The sequence below is a fragment of the Cryptomeria japonica genome, chromosome 6 (genome assembly GCF_030272615.1).
Source record: "Cryptomeria japonica chromosome 6, Sugi_1.0, whole genome shotgun sequence".
NCBI lineage: Eukaryota > Viridiplantae > Streptophyta > Pinopsida > Cupressales > Cupressaceae > Cryptomeria > Cryptomeria japonica.
The window spans coordinates 202,775,114-202,796,627 of record NC_081410.1 but is presented as its reverse complement, the minus strand read 5'-3'; the positions used below and the strand labels follow the sequence as shown (position 1 = coordinate 202,796,627).

Here is a 21,514-nt window from a genome sequence, read left to right as displayed (position 1 = left end):
GTAGCTCATTTACTGGGGGCTCAGTGTCATTCATGATGGTACAATTTCAAGTGCAATCATATTTTTTGAAGCAACATAATAGCCTAATTTTCTTGTTCCTATGGGGACAAGAATGATTTCATACATCTCTTCTTTTGCTTATGTCCAAATCTCTCCCTAGAAGATTGTGTAATTCCTTCTCATTGTCCTTATCCTTGGGGGGCAATGATCTTTCCTTATTGTTATCTAAGGATCCACTTTTTCCTATTTCGTGGATGGTGTGAACTTTATTACTTGATGTTATTCCTTGTATGCATTTGTTGTTGTTCAAGGATTCTCTCTTACAAGAAGTGTAAGTCCTTGACTACAACCTCTTTTGCACTTGGTAAAATACATCCATAATGAATTCACTCTCCCAATTGGGTTACAAAGAGCGTCATCCTTCATTAAGAATCACTCTCACCTCGCAAAAGAAGAAAGTATTGCATTCTTATTCTCTTCTTTGTCTTATTCTAGAAGATGTTATATTTGTCTAATACAATTCCTCTCGAGGATAGGTGTCTTTTGTATAAAGATCTCTTCTCCTCTAAGGATCTCCTTTACACATACTACAAGATATCCCTTTCCAACTATCTTATCCTTGCTTAAAGAGTGCGAAACTCTCTTGCTTGGATCTATGACATTGTTGCATTTTTGGGGTATCTTCTTTTGTGATGAAGGTAGATATCCTTGTTCTACTTTACTTATGACATAAACATTACACTTTTTGAGCAGGTGATTATTCTCGGAACCAGAGCACAGACTCTTAGAGCGAGATGTCACGCTTTTGTACTATACATATATGGGTTGTAGCATACTCGGGCATAGACTCCTATGAGGTGCTTCTAACCTCCCTTACACACACATGCACGAGGTTGAGTGGAACTAGCGGCATAAGGCTAGACTTTCTCACTCTCCTCCCTTACATGGATCACCTAGACAGACTCTAGGGGCTAGTTTTCCATGTCCCTTTTTCCATGGATCACCTAGACAAGATCTAGGGGCGAGAAGTCCATGTTTTCTCTCTCACTATTCTTCTCATGGATCACCAATGTGTGTATTCATGCTTTTTTTCTTTCTTTTCTTCTCTTTGAATTTTGTTTCCATTTACATCCTTCATCTTGTGTTAGAGAACTCTTAAATCTTCACACTCTTTATTGTGTTGGAATTGAGATTTAGTCCTCTTTCTTACCAAATGATTCTCCATTAGTTTTTGATCTCATATCAAATCTTCTTGTGAGCATTTGTCATCAATATTCTTTAACAATTCGAAGTGGTAAACATGATACCCTGTTTCAACTCACTAAAATTAGCAAGCCGAAATAGGGGGGGGCATATAGCTACCCTCGAATTTTCATCACCTTCCTTAGTAAGCATTAGGTGATTTTGTGATCTAACGTGTGTTTTGTAGGGTGCGGTTCCTAACTGTGTACTGCAGATACTGCTGGGGGCTTCGTTCGACAGACTTATGGATATATCCTTTTTCAAATAATGTTTACTTTTCTGTACTTTAGCTTGCATATGCACGTAGTGTTCATATGACCGCTAAAGTGGGGGCTAAATGTAATGTCGTAAATTGTACGCACTTGCTAGGGTGGTACAATTTCACACCTAGTTTAGCACCCGCCTTGGCGCATTTTGTATTTTGCATTGCATTTCCCCTTTAGCACTTAATTAATTAAATTAATTAGGTCTAAGGTCCTATTTTATCATCTCCTACATCATAAAGTTGGGCCCTTTCATTAAAGTGTGCCCCTTTCATTTTATTCTTCCAATACATCATTTAATCAAAAACCCTAATTAGGTCCTATTTTGAACTTGGGGGCTTGATTTCGAGGGTCAAAACATCTCGAAATCAGCTGTAACTTCGGGATTCTCTCTAAAATCATCATATCTGATGACCCTAAAAATTTGGTGAAAAGTTGTCGGGACCATGGCGCCCGGAGTGCACATGGTCCCAGACATTTTTCTCGAAATTTTAGGAGCGCGATCCAATCATAAAATAAAGCTTAACCCCAAGAAATTGGCGGGATATTCAATCTCTAGGTCGGCCAAAAGTTGAAATTGAGACCTAGGGTTTCATATATAAGAGCTCTCTTTCTTCATTTGAGAGGGGATCCGAATTTTTGGCTTTGGAGGACCTTCTATGCAGCGAAAGGGCAGACCTTTGAAGACTTCAATAACATTCAACATCCATCCATCAAGCATTCATCAATTTCATTCATTTAGGGCTTGGAAGACATTGAAAAACAATAGGAGATTACCGACTGAAGATTGGCTTGTACCTCTCCCTTGGGGTTGGGTATGATTTCATGTTGTTTTCATGTCTTTGCATAAGCTTCAATACATCACTTATTCGTGCTTTAGATCACTTTGCATCTTGATTTAGAGCATTTACATTATCATTTATAAGCAATTAGGGTTTACTTTCTAGGTTGCTCTAGTTTGCTTTCTTGCATTTTAGGACCTTGCACACACACTAGGTCTGCACACACAATACATTTTACAATACAACTTGGCTATTCGTGGAGGTGGAAATCACCGAAGCAGGGGTTTGACTAAGGCAAAACCCTATATAGCCGCCCATACCCTTTTCAGATATAAGTGCAGGTTTCGGGACTCGGACGACGCCGCAGGTTGCAGATCCGGGAGAAGCAGACTGAGACCGACCTTCCCACCAAGTTTCAGAGCAAAAGACCAGGACAGGGGCGTGGGGCGCCCTGGTCCTGCCAGGACAGGGGCGCTGGGCGCCCTGGTCCTCCTGACAGACAGCAGTTTTCAGCATTTTTGACAGCTTTCCAGGTTGCAAAACAGCAGTTTCCGGAGCAGTTTCAGGGGCAGAATCAGGACAGTGGCGCCCACGCCCCCGTCCCGAACATTTTCATTCATATTTTAACACCAGGTATGCATTTACATTCTTGTCTTGTCCTTGTGTTTACAGCTTTCCATTGTTTAAGTTCAATTCTGCAATCTTGTTATTAGTTCATACTTGCACTTTGGGGTTAGGGATTGAACTTGCATCATTTTATCTTTCAATTACAACAAAGGAATAGAAATCCTAATAGGTAGCCCGTGGCTCTCTCTTCCACAAAAAGAAGTAGCCAATTGTGTGATACCTCTAGGCTCTTTCGTATTCCACAAGTGTGTGGTTGAAAGTGAGATTAGGGCATGTTTGCTTAGTGTCACTTTTTCTCCTACACAATATTAAATTAAGATAATGTGCCTCGCACATGGTTGAGTGCTTGTATAGGCTCAGGATGTGGTGAGAAGGCCTTGAATGGCAAACCTACCACCTTGTCTTCACGAAGGGATTGGTAGGGTCTGCATGATGCTTAGATGGAGTTGGGGGTTCGGGAGAGGTTACCAAGATAACTCAGGATGGGGGTCGGGACCTATGGAGGCCTACCTAGGGTAACCACCTTAAGCCATGCGATGACACTCTCTCCTTAGAGTCACTAGTGTTTATGAGTTGAGTCACATGGGTTTGCGGAGTCATGTTAGACTGTTGTACTTATCTTGTTTTGCTTGCTTGAGGGTCTTCTGTTATCTCCCAACATGGTGGGTTGGTTCCACTTTGGGATCACTTGGTCGGGTGGTAGTGCCACTTCCCATCGGATATCTGTGTTCATACCTTCATGCGAGGAAAGGCTTCACTGGTGTTTCTTGGTTCGTGGTTCATGTACCAGCTCATGTTCGTGATCATTGTTCAGTTGAGACCTTGTGGTCATTGTATCAAACATTTATGTAACCTTGGCATTGTAACTTTTGTATTCCGTGGTATTTTTGGAAGCCATGTATTTATGGATATTGTAATATTATATCAATGGAATGTATGTTAATTCAGTTGCTTTAATCTTTTGTATAAATGATCTATGAAAAAATAAATGCATTGGAATACTTTGATTCTTTCATTATGTAAATTAGATATATGAGTATGTTTTTAATTTAAGCATTTAATTTTCCTAATTAGATGAACAATTGGATTAACCATGGTGTTAGTATAATCTGCGAATTAATCTTCGTTGGTAACCCTTAGGAAATCATGTGTTAGACTTCCGCTGTGTTATTAAATGTGTAATTGTTATAATTAATGCACTTATCTTTTTTTAAAAAAATATTTCACCCTTCAGTTGCCTAGTTGTGTTGTTTTCCTTTAGGGTTTTTGGTGGGGCATTACGAGTCCAAGACCTGAATAGACTGTCGATACAATTTACATTTTGTTGAGCATTTACTTATGTATAATAAAAGAAATTTCTAGTAGTGCATATACTTATTTTATTTATGTATTAGTATAGTTTTGTTTTATTATTATTGTATCTTCCTTGCTCAACAGAGCGCTAGTTTAGTGAGGTAGCGAAGGTAGATTTTCTCCTTGAGGTTTATTGCTTCAAAGGTAGCAAATCTCCTCCTCTACAATATGCTTTCTTTAGGATCAATCCATGATCAAATTCATGATTTGGAGACCCTTAGATTGCTCCTTGAGTTTGATGAACCCAAGGTAGGATTGAGAGGGGGGTGAATTGGTCCAAACAAACAATTATAGTAGCACACAAACAATTAATTAACAACAAATATGAACATTGAGATTTATAAGTGGAAAACCCAAATAGGGAAAAACCACAATGGGAGTTAATCCACAAGAAAATATCCGCTATATATGAAATGATTACAAAGATAGAGCTCACTGCTCTGGACTTGTACACCAAGGCTGATTGCTCATGGGACAAGATGCAAAGAAGACTTGCAAAACCTGAAGCTAACTAGACTCAAGGAAATATACAGAAAAATAATCTGAAAAGAAGGGTCACCTAATCATGAAGTTGTCTGTGAACTCTGCATCAAGCGACTAACATCAACACACAACTCTGCTCTCAACTACCAATACTATCTCTCAACTCTCTTCCATAGTCACATAACAACCAACATATCATTCAAACACAACTCTTATTTGTTGCTCACACTTCCTATGATATTTTCACTTCACCACATCATCTACACTCCCTCATTCCCTTTTGTCTAACTCAAGATAGATCATCAAAGCTTAAAAACAAGTCAGCCTAAAAAAAGATATGCTTTTTGAATAAAAAAACATACATGTTGATCCATTCCAGGAGAAAGAGAGGACCAAAACACATCTTCCAAAGATTAATTCATTGATCTGCAATCACCAGAACCTAACCAACAACATATCCACATGCTACATAACCATATAAGCAATTACCAATCAAAACATACTCTCCAAAAAAAAATCAAATTCAAATCTCCACAAGCTATAGTGAGACCCATAAAACATCAAACATGCTTCCACAAATCATATCTGGACCTAAGGATAGGTCAATCATAGAATTTCACAACCAACAACAACACAACACTCAGAGAACACACAAATGTTTTCGGACCTCAAAACCAACATATCCATGATATCAAAACTATATCCAATGGATATAACAATAATGTTCAACACTAACAACATATTTTGGACCCAAGAACTTCCAGAACAACCAACACAACAACTGCACCAACAACACAACAAGATAACTCTCCACCACAGACATTCCAAACCAAACCAGAACAACTAGTTTGACATCAATGACAACCACATCAACACACCAACTCATATTTCCAACAGAGTTATGGTATTGTTATGCATTGAGTATATGATCTCTTGTGATGTTATTATGATGATTAGTATGTGTATCTATGTATTATTCTCACTCAATCATGAGCCCCATGTGTGTGGCGTTATAGCATGTTGGTTTGCAATGAGGTTGTTGATGTTGCTTGACCTGTGCCTTTTTTAGTGTAATGAATTGATGGCTCTTAATATGAGCAATTGTCATGAGTTCTTGAGTAATTATGAGAATATTGAAATAATTGCCTTGTATCATTTTATATTATTTTATTTCATTGTGGGATCAAGTGGATCCATTTTCTTAGTAGTATGACCAATTGAGTATGCCTTGCATATGGATGAAATGACATTGTGTAAAAGAGATATTTGATGTTATTGAGCATATGGAAAGTAGATCATTGCATTATATTTTATTTTGGATACCTCATTCAATTGAATAGGATGAGCCTAGGTCTAGGTACTAAAGTGGGTATAGGGAGTGGCTCCCAATTGTGTCCTTGGCTCGTAAGTGGTATACTTGCCAGATTATGGATTTTTGTAATCAAGTGATAACATAATAATAAACTTGAGAAACATTAATAAGATAATTGGTTCACCAAGCATGCATTGAGCACTAGTACGAGGCTAAGGATGACTTGGGAAGGCATGCTTACACATGGAGCAAGTGGGACTTGTCCAAAGAGACATGCCCACACATGTAGCGATTGGACTTACATGATCATCATTCTTGTCTATATAAGAGAATTCTTGGTTCTATGTGGTGTGTTCTCACAAGCGCACATGATGACACTCCCTACACTAGCACTCTAGTACATCTAGGTCCTGATGGTTGAGTAGTACCCTATGGATTTACTATTGCTTGATCTTTTTGTTATCTCATCATGGTATATGTCGTATGAAAAATTTGGTGTTGCTCTTGTGTGTCCCTTCTTTCCCTCATTGATATCAATTGATGATGCTTCCTCGTTCTTGTGGTATTTTACTTATTGTTGTCTGAGCACTCTCTCTTACTTGATTTTTGCTCAGTGATGTGAGTGATGTAGTGTTGGTATTTTCATCTTGTTGTGGCTTTATGACTCTTGATTGGATGTTATGTTCATGTTGAGTATTTTCTCCAAGTTTTCTTGTGTAAGTGCATTGCTCTCCCTTGTATGATTGTTTGGGTCGCGTGACTATCTACACGAGCATGGTGGGGTGGACCTAAGGGTACCACATGGTCAGGTGTGCGTTACCAACCACCATTGGGGATAAGAGGACATGGTTTGTGATTAGCTCGATGGATTTTACCTGCTTTCTTAACACTAGATTCTTCTCATCTTCTCTCTCTCATGTAAGATGTAATCATTTATATAATCGAATATGTAATGTATTATTGGTCATGTATGTATTGAGGACTCCTATTGGATATGGATGTAATGACTTATGTTGGATATGTATTGGTATTGCTTTACATGCATCGGTGTTGGAATCAGGCACAAAGAATGATCTCTTATGCTTCTCTATTCTTGATGTATCATGATGTTATCATAGGAACATTTCAATTGGTGTTTTAAAATGAACATAGATATGATGGTTAGTGTTGGAGGTTGATTTAGTCATCTCCTAGTGGGTCATGAGATATTGATAAAGTCTTGGATGCATTGCTAAGGTAGTGATATCAGGGAAACCTTAGAGGTGACTTGAGTTATCTCAAATGGAGTTCCAAGAGTTTAGACTTCTGCATGCAAATAGTTGGTTAACGATTGGTTGATCATATCTAGAGGTTGAGTGTTATACTTGTATATACAATGAGTGATGACACTTTATTACTTAATTTTTTTTTTCTTCCATGCATTTCTAGTATAGCTTGTTCATGTCCTCTAGGGTTCCTTGGTGGGACATTACAATTAGAGGGGAGCCCATAGGTCTTTTGTGATCAAAACTAAATAATTTAGAACATTTCAATTTAGTAAAGTCTTATAACTTCTATATTTTTGTCCAATCCGAGGTAATTTTTAATGCACCCAAAGCCATCTCTAATGAATCTCTACATAAGATGAGTTTGACTAGGGTTGAATACATTGGATGCATCTGATTTGGGGATCAAATATGTAGCCTTTACTACATGACATCAACACCCAAAGTGTTTAAAACACTTAGTGCACCTTTGTCTAGACCTTAGAGACTCTATTAATCTAGAACTACAATTGAGGTGGATCCTAGTTCCTTCAACCTTTGAGGTCCCTTATTAATCTACATGCCCATTAGGCTTGAAATTTTTGATATTTATTGCTTTGTGATCATGTGTGCCAATAAATTCAATTATTTTATTAAGTCTTTAAGCCTTAAATTTATATTTTAATTCACCTTAATTTGCTTTTGGGTGATTAAAAGTTAATATGTAAGTTTCCTTCTTAATTCCATGTTGATGTGATTTCAATTCTCCTTGGAGTGTGATGCCATCCACCTAGTTTTTAAATAATTAGTGATTGTTCTCTTATTATATGGTTAAAGAGATATTAAAAAAATCATGTATTAAGTGGTATTCATAATTTTTTCATTGTGATTCTTTCCTAATGAAATTATATATAGACATTTAAAGGAGAGTGTACTTCCTCTTCTTTCTTGTTCATTTAAATTAAGCATCTTACAATTGTTTATTCACAAGATATTAAAGGACTTGATCTATCATTTTCAATATTTAGTTTATGTGAGTTGACTCTACGTTTTGAGATCATGACACTCTTTTTATTTTTCTTTTAAAATGTTGGTTGGTAGGATGCTCTAGCTGGACCAACTCCTCATGAAATAAACGATTAGAAAGATGTTACCAAAGAAATGTACCAAAAAGTGACATCATAATCACTAAGTATAAAGAGTATAATACTATCATAATAAGTAGAATAAGTAGAAGGAACACTATCAAAACATACATAATGTTGTGAGACAATCATATATAGATCGTAAACAATCTCTCAATGTTTTACATATAATATAAAATCACATACTTCTCATATTATAATGTGCTAGTACTACAACTCGGGTAGCCATGTTAACTACAATAGTCATATAACTTATAGATTAATGCTAATTCTAGTTCAAAAATAATAGTCAATCTATAATATATTTTTATTTGGATACTATAAAGGAGAAACTTTTACCCTCATGTAGTTATCGAGCTTAGCCCCTTAGAACTCAAACCTAATTATGAGACTTAACCCACTAAATCTCAAACTTAGGTGTTTTACATGATAATGGTCCCATCATAATCACTACACTCAACTTGTTAAACGAGAGATCAAGTATCTTAATCCTATATATTTGTAGGTACCATGAGTTGGCATAGCTAGATAGAGTCATTACACTTTATCCAACATTTTTTTTTTCCTATCGAATATAACAATTTAACCAAAAAAAAATATTTTTTTATTAATTGAACAAATCAATTATTTTAATCCTATAGATTTATAGGTACCATGAATTGGAATGACTAGACAAAATCATTACACTTTATCTACAACTTTTTTTTCTTTCTTCCTACTAAAATTACAATTTTTATTTTTTATTTTTTATTTTTTATAGTTGAACAAAATTTGTGACAGTTAAAACACAAATGAAATGAAATAAGAGTAATATGGTGGGGTGGGCAATGGCCATAATGATGAAAATAGAGTCTTCAAGTTGATTCCCCTTCATGATTGCAGTGATTGCACACGCATTAAACATGACAATATGGGTAATAGCTCGAAAAACCTCGTTAATAAGTAGCATTCGAACCTTGGACGTTTGACAAACGAGGGCAAACGTTCGAACCTCATAACTCAAATCCAAATTTTGTGCAGTGCCTGTAAAAGTTTGGCCGTGTCTCTATGCGGGGTTTTACCATGTACGATATTTTGTTTGGGACAATCTCAAATTCTTATGGCGTTGCTTTTCTCTATATGAATTTTAAATAAATACCAGGAGAATAAGTTTTGACGAAGGACCCTTTCAACACGACAAATACAAGTCAATGTAGCATTTATATAAAGCATCCAATGGTGGGGATTAGCTTCGTCTTTCAAAGATTTAAATTACAGAATTATGCAGTTTCCTGCCACCTGTTATCGGAGCGGACAAGGATCGAAAAAGAAAAAGGCAAAATACAAGTCATGGATCTTTACTCAGTGATTAATGATAATGTACTGCAAAAGCCTTTGGTAATGGCTTTACTATCAAATATTTATTTATATAAAAGGGTCCCTTCCTGTCACATACATAAGACAAGGAGCATATTACGTTTGTACAAAGCTACCAAATTACATCAATCCAAATGCCTATTCCTACTTTTTAACAAGATAAAAATTCACGCTTTATCTGTGTACAGTGACGCATGCAGAGAGAATAAGGGCGGGCAAATAGAAGTTTCCATGCGCACTCAACAGAATTGACAAGAAAGAGAGAGAGAGAGAGATGTAAAAAGGATTAGTGAAGGCCAATGAAAGTCTATTAAAGCAATTGCAGACAAGAAAAGCTGCAGCACCATTGACATGAACGTTGCAAAAGAAGATAAAATGAAAACAGGTATAATTATTCCGTGGCAGCAGCCGCTACTGTATTTTGGTACAGTGATATGATGGTTGACATCTCCTCTTTTTGTCTGTTATCATGCGTCGTTAACATGATAACACATCATCATCTTTAATTTTTGTTGGTATCCACTGGCTTTCACTAAAATCTAAACCTCGGGGTCCCCTGTGTTTCGTAATGTGGGAAATCTATGCATGTAATCATATGAATCGAACGTGGGCTGGTAGTGGACTCAATCACATCTTGTCTCGATCCTGATCGTTCTTCCAAAGGTCCAGCCTCGTCGATTGAATGGTGCACAAGGAGAGTGAAGGAGGAGGGGCCCCTAATCCCTCTTATACCGTCTCTTTATCCCCCCTCCTCCTCCACAAATCTGACCCACAATCTTCCTCGGATCCTGTCTTTTATGGATTTGCTAAGTGGAAATATTTTGGACTCTAAGTGTTTGGCAAAATGTCTCATCGAGCTCTGAAGCCTGTCAGAGCTTTTCTGGTGTATACAAACTATTAATAGATTGACGTTGGGGAGATCCTTAGCTTTTGGTAATGGCCGGAAATGGGAAGACTGATAAGGCTCTCTTGCCGAAGCGGTCAAACCGCCCGAGCTTTTCGGGGAAGCGAGGCAGTGAATGGTAATGCTACTTCCTCTATATTTTTCAAGATTATTATTATATCGTTTGCTGAATTTAAATGGTAATGGGCCATTGCCTGGGTGACAGATATGTTTTCCAAGATTATTAATGAAGCCTCTATTTGTCAATGTCATGTTCTCTGTGCGATGTGATGATTTTATACAACAATATGTTTATTTTCATAACTTATTGATGGTTCCCGTTATAATTTAATTGCATGAGCATAACTACAATGATAGAGTGTTCGTATTCATCTGGAACCTTGATATGCATAAGCAGTAGTAGACTGGTTTGCTCATTTATTGAAGTGTTTGTCAATTTTGCTCATGTTGAAATCATTTAATTTTTTTTTGAACCCATATCTTTATTCGTTAACAATACGGAAGGATTTTTCGGAGCTCAATATCTGCACGCTCTTACCACACAATTCAGATCCTTGTGATTTAGCTTTCTGATCTTATAAATAGTTTTAACACTCGCTTTTTTGTTTCTTGTCTCTTTGTATTACCCAGCTAGTTATGTGGGTGTGGGAGTTGAGATATATCGGATCCACAAATGAATGTATACTTACAACGCAATTGCAGAGTTCCACTGCTCCTCACAGTTTCCTTATATGAATCTCTGTCCTATTGTGCCGATTGACGTATATTCTGTGATATACTTGATTTAAATGAGCTGTTTTAATTCATCTTGATCAAAGGAATGGAGAAAAACAGTTGCAAACTTAACATATATAAAAGTTGAATGAGCCTTGTGATCACAAGGGTAGAGATATACAAAACTACTGGTTGCAAGTTCAGATGCACTTAAAACCAAAGGTATTGAGGCATGGACTCGGGAACTTTGCAAACTAATTTTTGACTATCATCTGGACTTAAGGAAAAAAGTTGGCAGTTGAAACTGGCAAATTTAAAAGTTTAGAAAAGGTACGAGTTTCAATGGGAAAAAATAATTAATATGCATTCCTTATCGAATCAACTTCAAGTACACTCAAAGCTGATCAATTACATTTACTTTGCATGTGCACCAAGAAGTTTATGTGATATTGAAAGTTGAACTTGAAAACTGATATCAAAGAAGAGCTGCATTTATATTCATAAAGTTGATGTAAAATCCCTGGCAGTGGCATCACAAAAAATATCATAAAAAAAATACCAATCTAGTGTTGACAGTAGCGTGCATCACTTACCCCAACATTGTATTCACAACTTTTGATCAATCGGGTGCATCAAGTTGGCAACTACAACCATTATATCTACAATAGAGGTAGCAACATGATCATTCTCCACAATTTGTTGACCTCTAGTTGATGAGATTGTTTCTCCTTCTCCTCTAGGACTAAATATTTGTCTCATGAGCAACCTGATAAATCCATTATGTTCCTTCTCAATGTACTTAGAGTTGTTATCCTCAGCGAACCACACCAATTGTGGATCATACTTCTCTAGCTTATTGGAGGATTATATTTTTTCATCCCCTAGAGTTTTGTCATGGAGGTACAAGTTCTAATGCACAAATTACAAGCTCATTCAATCTTTAGATTGACAATTCTAGCATTTTTTGAGTATGCCCTGAGACATGCTCCCGTGACATATAATATAATTCAAAACATTGTTTGCATGTTCAGCCCGGCACTTGAACACCAATTCTATGAAGATTTAGCACCTTGGTGCTAAGAGTTTCACACCATATGTTTGTAATGATATGTTAACATGTAATAAACTTCCAAGTGCAATTAAAAAAAGCATAAATTCAATATTGGAAAATTTCAAAATATTAAACAAAGTATATAAAGTTTGTAAATTTAATTGTCTTAACAATTTTATGTAGTCTAGACTTTGTCCTAGCCATCTTAAAAATATATTGAGAAAAAAAAAAGGTTCTAGTGTTTGTAGATCTCAAGTTTGGACATCATCTTCACTTTGAACTATCTATTTGGTTTTGTGCCCTCTATGAATGTGTAGAGGACACCCATAATCTTCTTGTTAACTATGAGGCTCTCAAGGAATTGAAAGACTGTGTTTAGATGTACGCACAAGCATGAAGGCCCCTATAGAGATTTTTATCTGCTGATGGTCAATGATATCCCAATTGCACTTACTTGGCTTCCACATCGCCATAGAATGGTTGCAATTGCTTCTTGGTTTAGTCACCATGCCCTAATAAGTATGGACCATCGCACTTTTTTCTCTATCGAGTAAATGAATGAGAGAAATTGATGAATTTTTGATTTGTAAAAAGTTAAATATGTAAAAAATGAACCCACTAATTAAGTCACAGGTATAAAATTCCACTAGAAAGAAAATTTTGAAATGACTTACATCTACAATCACTTTTATGAAATTCCAAAACTAGGTCTCATTGAATATTCACTCTATTTTGACCCTAGTACTGGTCCTCGAGTATGAAGATGTGTTCTATTGCATGATAAAAATGTTCGCTTTAAAGAGTGTTTTGATTGTAGTAAATATAGTTTTAGTACTTGTCAAGTACTCAGCGAAAATTTCCAGTACTGAGTTTTTATAGGAAAAAATCGCCAAGTTGCAGTCACAAGTTTTTGGCAAGTTATGCACTGGAACTCATGGGTAGTTGGGGAATCCAAGTGCAGGAAAAAATAGGTGCTGCCCTAGACCCCTGTGAGGGTAACTACTCCTTGACCCCGCGAGGGGAACCGCCACTAGACTCATTTGGTACATTTTGTAACTGTTGTTTGCATATACATTATATCATTTATAGAGATTGAAGTATTTTTTAAGTTGCCGGGTTGGAAAATTTATGGCTTGTGGAGTCTGAGTATGCAAACTATGGTAGTAATGACTAAAAAGTTTTTGAATGATGTAAAAGATTAGGTTATATAATTATATTGAACTTGAGTGCACAAACTATGGTGGTAAAGACTAAAATATTTTTGATGGAGGTCAAAATATAAGTTATACGTTGGACTAGTTCTTTGTTCTCTTTGTTCTCTTTGATTAGGAGAACCCGTATGGTTACAGATTTATTTGTAAATATTATTGCTATGCTCAACAATTGGTCTTGCCCAATCCATTTTACCAATATCCTAGAGCAAAAAATCTATATAAGGGACTGAACATCGTCAAAAAGGTACAAGGTCGCTTCTACATAAGTATTTTACTTGTAGCAACATAATTTCAAACTAGCCACATAATTTGAGGTTTCAGCTTCATAGACCCTTCCTCAAGTTGCATTCACAAGTACTCACTTGGAATTGGCAATTCTCAATTCACTGCTTAAAACCAGCCACATTTTCCTCCGAGTTGAAGCATTGCACTGAAATCCAGTTAACAATACTGGAAATTTTTATTATCTTTTGTATTGATTTGACTCATAAAAACAACTCTGGAATTTTTATAATTACTTTTTATTTGTACAGGGAGGCTTAGTAATATGTACGAGACAAAATACTTGTGCACATTTTGAAATAGTTCCATTTAGATCTACTTATTCGAATTATTTCATTCCTGCCCTTTGTTCCGTGGTCTGAGGGAAACAACATAGATTAGGAGTGCAGTAGAAATATTTGGAATCCTCAAACTGTTGACATATAAAAATATACATCTGAGTTTATCCTGACTCCTACTTGAATAATATTGAAGCTGTCAAAGTACTCTGCCGTTGAAGTCAAGTTTTTTTGTTTCATAACTATGCAATGATCACCTTCTTGAGTTAACAAGGCCTATGCATTATTTGTCATTTCAGTAGGAATTCTGATTAAATGATTAACGAGATAAATATAAGCGAGGGCTTGTGATACACTAATACTGCAGTCATTCAACATCTTTTTTATTTGAAGCTACCTACTTTGTGAGGATGCTAATTGCACAGTACTTTTGTCTATGACATCATTGACATGTAATGCAAGTTTGCAAGTCCTTTGTTTACTAATGTCTACAAGTTGTAATTCAAGTTTTCAAGATTTCTTGTCAAACTCTTGCTGGGTAAGATGGACAAATCTGGCCTCATATATTTCCCTCAAATCCTGCTCTTGTCCGTACTTCCATAGAAGTTGGATTGAGTTGCATCCTACAATATACATTGATTGAAGCAATTGGCCTTAGATATTTAATGAAATTGTATTCCTTTATTTCTATTTTGAATATGCTGGTTAATTATGGGTTGGGGATGGGTAGTTTTGTAACTATTAGGTTTGTTATTTTGCAACTCTGCTGCAGGTGGATTATTATACAGACCAGTATTTAAGATTGAGATGACCATGACCCTATGCTTGAAACCATGATTCTGTAGGAAAGGGATTTGTAATTGAAGGTCATGGCTTGTTTTGTTGCCTTGTTTACACTCAGTGAACAATATAGATTCAAAGCTGATAAAATGTAAGGTGTAAAATAGGTAAACATTAACTTCATAGCGTGTGAAGAGTCCAGAGTTTATTTTATGTTGATCACATGCAAGGTTCTCCCAGGTTGAATTTTTATGTGTGCGGACCAGCAATTTCTCAAGTGAGTTGTTTGTAAAACCATACCTGGCTTTAGGAAGTGTGAAACTTGTAAATTATATGCATGGTTGTTTTTGGCCTCATTAAAAGTCTTTGAATGCATGTTGGCTTATTAGCTGTTGCTCTTACAGCCACCATCAGGTCTCCAATTCAGGAGATGATATACTATGTACTGTTTCACCATGAGTAAAAAAGCACCATTACAGGAGACATGGCATGATGTGTAAGCAAGAACTAGAAGAGGTGTTATCTTTAATTATGGCAATAATAATGAATTTTTCAATTCCTGATTTTTGAAATTAATTAGTTGCAGTAATCTGTTTTATAATGTATAACCATATGTGGTTTAAGAAAGCATGAAACTTGCAGTATGCTTATTTAGATCTCCCAAAGAGACTTTAAGGAATACAACACAATTGTTTCTCTCATGAACTTGAGTCAGCAAGTAGGTTTCCACTTCGGAAGGTGACATTTAACTCTTTGTTGAAACTATTAGAGAATAGCCCCAAACAGGAGACAAGACACAAGATGTGAAGGCCCAGAAGAGGCTGTTGACTTTATTTTTGACAGTTGGAATTCATTATGATATCATCCTTTATTTAAATCATTATCGAAACTATCATGAAATGATTCTATTCTAATTCTCTCTCCTTTGGCTAGCATATATTTCAAGGACAGAAAAAAATATCTTCTAGGGAAGACCATACTGCTGATATCAGCAATCTTGCCAGTCTAGAGTCTAGACTAAGTTCTTTGAATGGACTGTTTGACTTTATGTAAGGACACAATTATCAGAATATTAGCATTGACTAAAGGAAGACAATTGTATAGCAAGAGCACTGCTGTGTTGACCAAAGTTTTTCTGTTTGGCTGGCTAAGTTGGCTTTCTTCAATTGTTTGGATTACTGTGTTTATTTGACTGCATAAAATGATGAATGATGATTGCTGTAATTGTATAATCATGAAAAATTTGACTGTAAAAAATTAGCTGTTTCATCCACATATGCTGCTCCACTTTGAGTCATAAAATCTATGGTGTGAGCCAATTGTCAGGATGAGTGTGAGACTGAGGCCGAGGTAACCCATGGGCTGCTTACCTTGTGGCCCATTAATTTGTATTAGGTGCAGTAATTGTAGCTCATTGGCCATTTGAGAAATCAAGGGTATACTGAGGACTGAGATAACTCATGTCCTGATTAATGATGCAAGGCTCGGATTTTATTAAATGGTTAACAGTAGAATAAGATAAGAAAGACTAAGACTGCTTTCAGATTAATTTAGCTAATTTGAGAACAGATAAGAAAATGAAAGAGAATTTAAAGTCTTACTGATAGAAACAATGCAAGTCTTCCTATTGCATGCATGTCTTATTAAAGTTACTAACAGCAGAGTCTATGCAGGTCTTACTAAAGCCATCCATGTCTTACTAAAGGCAATAATTAAATTTGTTAAATCCATACAAGCATTTGCATTGAGAATGCAATCCAAGATGCTTTTCTTAAGCTGGAGTTTGCTTTCTTATTTGCTTCAGTGACACAACAGAACTGCTGCACTGACTAAAGTGCCTAATATTAAATATCAAAATAATTGCAATAAAGATACATAACAAAGGCTCAGGTCTGTTGAGGAGTGAGGTAACTCATGTACCAATTAATGATGTGACGCTCAGTTGAGAAAACTTATGGGCCATTAATTTGGTTTAGTCTTTTGGTGGACAAATGTGTATCTGGTTGAAGTTATCTGTTGGAATATTGAAGTGTATGTTGAGTTGAACTTATAATAAGCCATTGATTCCTTATATTTCATTATCTTATTGAATTTCTTCCTATTAATTGACTGGTCTCAATTGGTGCTCAACATTTGAATATTTAAATTTTATAAGGGCTCAATGTTAGCAATTGAGTGGTGTATATTTACAAGTTGAATCAAAATCAAGCTCCAATATGGTTGATATGCATATCGAATGACTTCTAAATTTCTAATACATCATTCATTATTTGGAAGTCCTTGAGTTCCATTAGGCTGTGATTTGTGGAGTATATTAATCTTGTGAGGCATTGTGATCTGTGAAGTCCTCAAACCTGTGAGAATTTGAAATAATGAAGTCATCAAAGACCATGGGACATGTTTGAAAACTTTGGTTCTTGAAATTCTGTGAAGTTTGGTATCACTGTTAAATTCTTCATTGTCATTGGTTCTTGAGCTGGATGGTTGAGATGAGCTGGGAAGAGTCCCTAATTAGGGCCATATCTATGGCAAAATGTTCCTCTGAGATTCAGGGGTGGCAATTTTTTTCCCAGAGTTTGGGGATGGTTATTAAAATAATATTTGAAAAATAATTACAAAAAAAAATGTAAAAGCAGTAAAAACAATAAAATTTATCATTAACATAAAGTTAAACAATATGAGCAAAAGAAGTTGATATTTGTACAAAGTTGTTCTGCTGTATGACATTTTGCATTAGAGATAATAAGTCGAAATGTGTCAAATCACCCCCCTATCTGCAGAATCTTTAGTGGAAATTGTACCATTGACCAAGATTCCACTGTTAGACTTTGTAGGATGATCTTAAGCACTGTCGGATGCTTCAATTTCAGCCTTGCTGTAGACAATCTAAGCAAATTCTGGCACTGTTTCTGCAGTTGCTGTTTTCCAAGATGATAAAATCTATTGCCATTCATCATCTTAGAAAAAGAGTGCTAGGCTCAAGCATACTCATCAAACAAATAATAGCAGATATGCCAATGCTAGCCAAATTTTGAATGGACCATTTTATGATATAATTTAGGAGCTTCAATAGATCCCAAGTAAGAGATTCACTAAAGAACAGAATTTGACAAAGAGCTCCATAGTGCCAGAGTACATGCAATCATCCACTAAGATTGTTATATTTAGTTTCTAAATCATTTGATTGCAACCATAAAATCATTCCTTGGAATTGGGATTGACTTGGCAAACAGGTATAAATGGAATTCAATTACTTGAGCTTTAATGAAGAAATCAAGAAACTAAAAAACATTGAAATATTAAGAAAAACAGGGAAAATCCAGAAAATCCAAAGATGCCTCTTTTCTATCCAGTGTACCCAAAAAAATATTTTTTTTTTGCTTTTAAAAACCAGACTCTAGGTCTGGGGGTGGCAATTGCTGGCACCAAGCCAAATTAAGGCCTTTGAGGCCACATGGACCTTTCTAGGACATGCCATTTTTCATTAATTTATTGTTTTTAACAAAGTTTTGAACCTTTCTTTTGTTTTGTCAATTTTTTTTTAATGTTTAAATGTCTTTTTTTTTTCAAATGGTTGTAGGGGATGTCATGTCCTTGCATATGTGAGGTTGTCCTAGATATGGTCCCCACTTGTGTAGGGACCTCCTTGGGATGGTCTCCAATGGGGGCCTAGGTGTGGGGAAGGCATAAGGGACATTTTGTCTATCTTGTTACACCTGCGATGTCCCCATACTGTGAAATGTCTCAGAAATACCGGGGGATCTGCCCCTGGTGTACGCTGCCGATGATAAACATCAAGGGCTGTTGGTGTTAGAAATTGGTTTGGCAACGGTCACTTCTTGTACATGACGTATTGTGTTTTCATTTGTTTACTTTGTGTGGTCTTTATGGAGATATTCCCATAACATGAATGCTGTTTTTTTTTCTGTTCTCTTTATATTTGAGTAGGAGGATCCACAATGCATAAGAGCAGAGTTTGAAAATGCCTTTTATAGTCTTGACTCTTGACAATCTGGTCAGCCTTCGGTTACAACTTACAATTGCTACCACTGCATTTACTTGTTGTGTGACTGTGTCCATGTATAATACATGGTAGAATGCATTTCCAAGACTTTGTTTTGAATTTTCCCTGCTAGTGAGCTGTCTTATAAGTCTCCTAGCATTCCAGTACATAATATTCCTATCAACATAGAGGAGTAGCCATAAACTTTAATTTGGCAACTGCAATGTTATCTTTATCTTTAACAGCTAAATAGGTTTCTAAATGTTTCAAACTTTCAACCATTCTTCAAGTGAGTTTGTGTGAATTTTACTCTTAAGAACATGGAATTGTTCAGTTTATCTAATCTTTTAATTGAGTTCTTTGGCCGAAATCATGCAGTTTGGCATTATTATATGAAGTTCCTGATGCTGACAGGTTAAGATGTATCATCAATGGCCAAAATTAGAAAATATGTCATCTTTGTTTGAAGATGATTTGCATTGATCACAACAAAAATGTTTTCCAGATTGCATTGCAGAGTTCTGTGGATATGCATATAATTCACTGGTATACACTTTATGAGTAATGTTGAATTAAACCATTGCACTTTGTGTCTTGTAGGAAAATCCTAGTCCATATGGGCACAAACAATAATTCTGCAAAATGTGAGGTTAGCGATAATTATCAATGGCTCTATGCTCATTTCTTAGAGAAGCAATTCTTCTTTCTTTAACATGAAGAATATGAACATATCATATTTCAATTCAGAGAGAGAGGAGATCGAAGGCATTTGTATTACATACACAATATGAATGCGCTGGACGGGTTTGATCCATGACACTCAAACTTTATTAAGAAGATGATGAATCCATTCTACCTCTTGGGCAGCTGTAATTGCTCCTTATCTGCTTCTGGAAAGGGGTGGATGAGTACCCTCCACTATGCAAGGATTGGGGTCTACTTCTGCTGGTCAATTGCCCCACCCTACTTTCTCTGCATTCCCCTCCCTTTCTATGGTAGGGACTGTCATGTTAGCTTGCTCTTATGCCAAAATTGTTTGGCTGTTACACTACTAACTAGCAAGAAACATAAACAAAAATCATGTACTATGCAGACATATTTGATATGTCATAAAAAAACAATTATGGTTGGTCACATTCATATTAAAATTTGTTTTGTCATGCAATTGAATATTATAGAGAGAAAAGATGAAGTGATAACGTGTTGCAAAATTTGTCAAAACGTTTGTGCAAACAAATGTATAGTGCCAAAAAGCCAAAGCAGGAGGCTATAAATGTGTAAATGAGTTATAGCATCAGGATGTAAGAAAGATGCCATGTACAAGAGAGCTAACAGGTATTCAAGGAGGCATTCAGAAGTGCTCAGTGCAGCTTGAACCTTCAGGAAATAGATCCTGTTCATTCTGACTCATGATTTTTTCTCATTCTCACGAGAAACTAACATGGTTGGTTGTGAGATCTAGTGCAGTATTAGCATTAACTGATATTTGTTATGCAAAGTGAAGTTATGTCACCAATTATTGTGCTGCAGAATGTAAAGCAAAGCACTGTCAGGACACATCAATAAATATCTTGGCATGAGCTGATGTCAATGATGCTAATGCAGAAATTGTAATAATCAAGTTAAGAAAAAACAAAAATTATAATGAAAATCAAGAAGTGAAAAGGTAAATGAGAATTGAGATTACTGTCATTGGCAAAAGCACAATAAAAAGTTATAGTAAATAAGCATGGGCTGTCTTACTTGTGGTTAATTCTTCCTTAAAGTGAGAATCATGGGCTGTCATACTTGTGGTTAATTCTTCCTTAAATTGGGAATCCCCTTATTTGTACATGACCAACCAAAAATAGAACAAGCAATGAATTCTTTGAAAAACAGAGACAATTTCTAGAGTATGGCGTGATCTTGTAGAAATTAAAAGGATGTTTAAAGATGAAATTAATCCTAAAATGTTCGTTCTGCCACATTGTAATGTCTGAATAATGGAAGGACATAAGGAGTTTTGCTGGAACACCATTCTTTTTTCTCTGAAAACCCAACAAATGATGGATAGTAGGGCCACTGCTTTGAGTAGAAAACTTTATATTATAGTTCGTGGTTAAATTCCTTAAAATATTAATAAATAGATAAAATTTTATAAAATCTTCCATATAGTGTACAATATTACAAGTCATAATACTTTTGTAAACAAAAAATTTATGATAGTAGTACCTAACAGATTATAATTTTTTCTGTTTGCTAGGTAAATGAGGGTTTAATAGGACCTCTGTTTTTAAGCTTGAGAATAATAGTATGATAGCATAAATTAAAATCTAGAAATCTAAGGACAGATCATCTGGGTAGATACAAATAAACCAAAAACCAGTAGTAGCAGAACTACAACAAACTTTGACTTTTGGTAGCTATCTGCTGCTATCATCTAGCAATAAAATAAAAATGACATAAATGCAGAACAAAGGCAGGTGACAGAAGGAGTTAATC

General features: G+C 35.8%; 1 protein-coding gene across 2 annotated transcripts in view; it reads left to right on the top strand.

The window, feature by feature from the left end:
- The first annotated feature begins 9,505 nt into the window (after positions 1-9,505).
- Positions 9,506-21,514, top strand: part of LOC131069852 (BTB/POZ domain-containing protein At5g48800) — a 45,415-nt gene continuing 33,406 nt past the window's right edge. For both annotated transcript variants that reach the window (XM_058005432.2, XM_058005431.2), the window contains exon 1: positions 9,506-10,829. In XM_058005432.2, the coding sequence (XP_057861415.1) occupies positions 10,744-10,829 (86 nt within the window). In that variant the 5' untranslated portion in view covers positions 9,506-10,743. The remainder of the gene's footprint in view (positions 10,830-21,514) is intronic.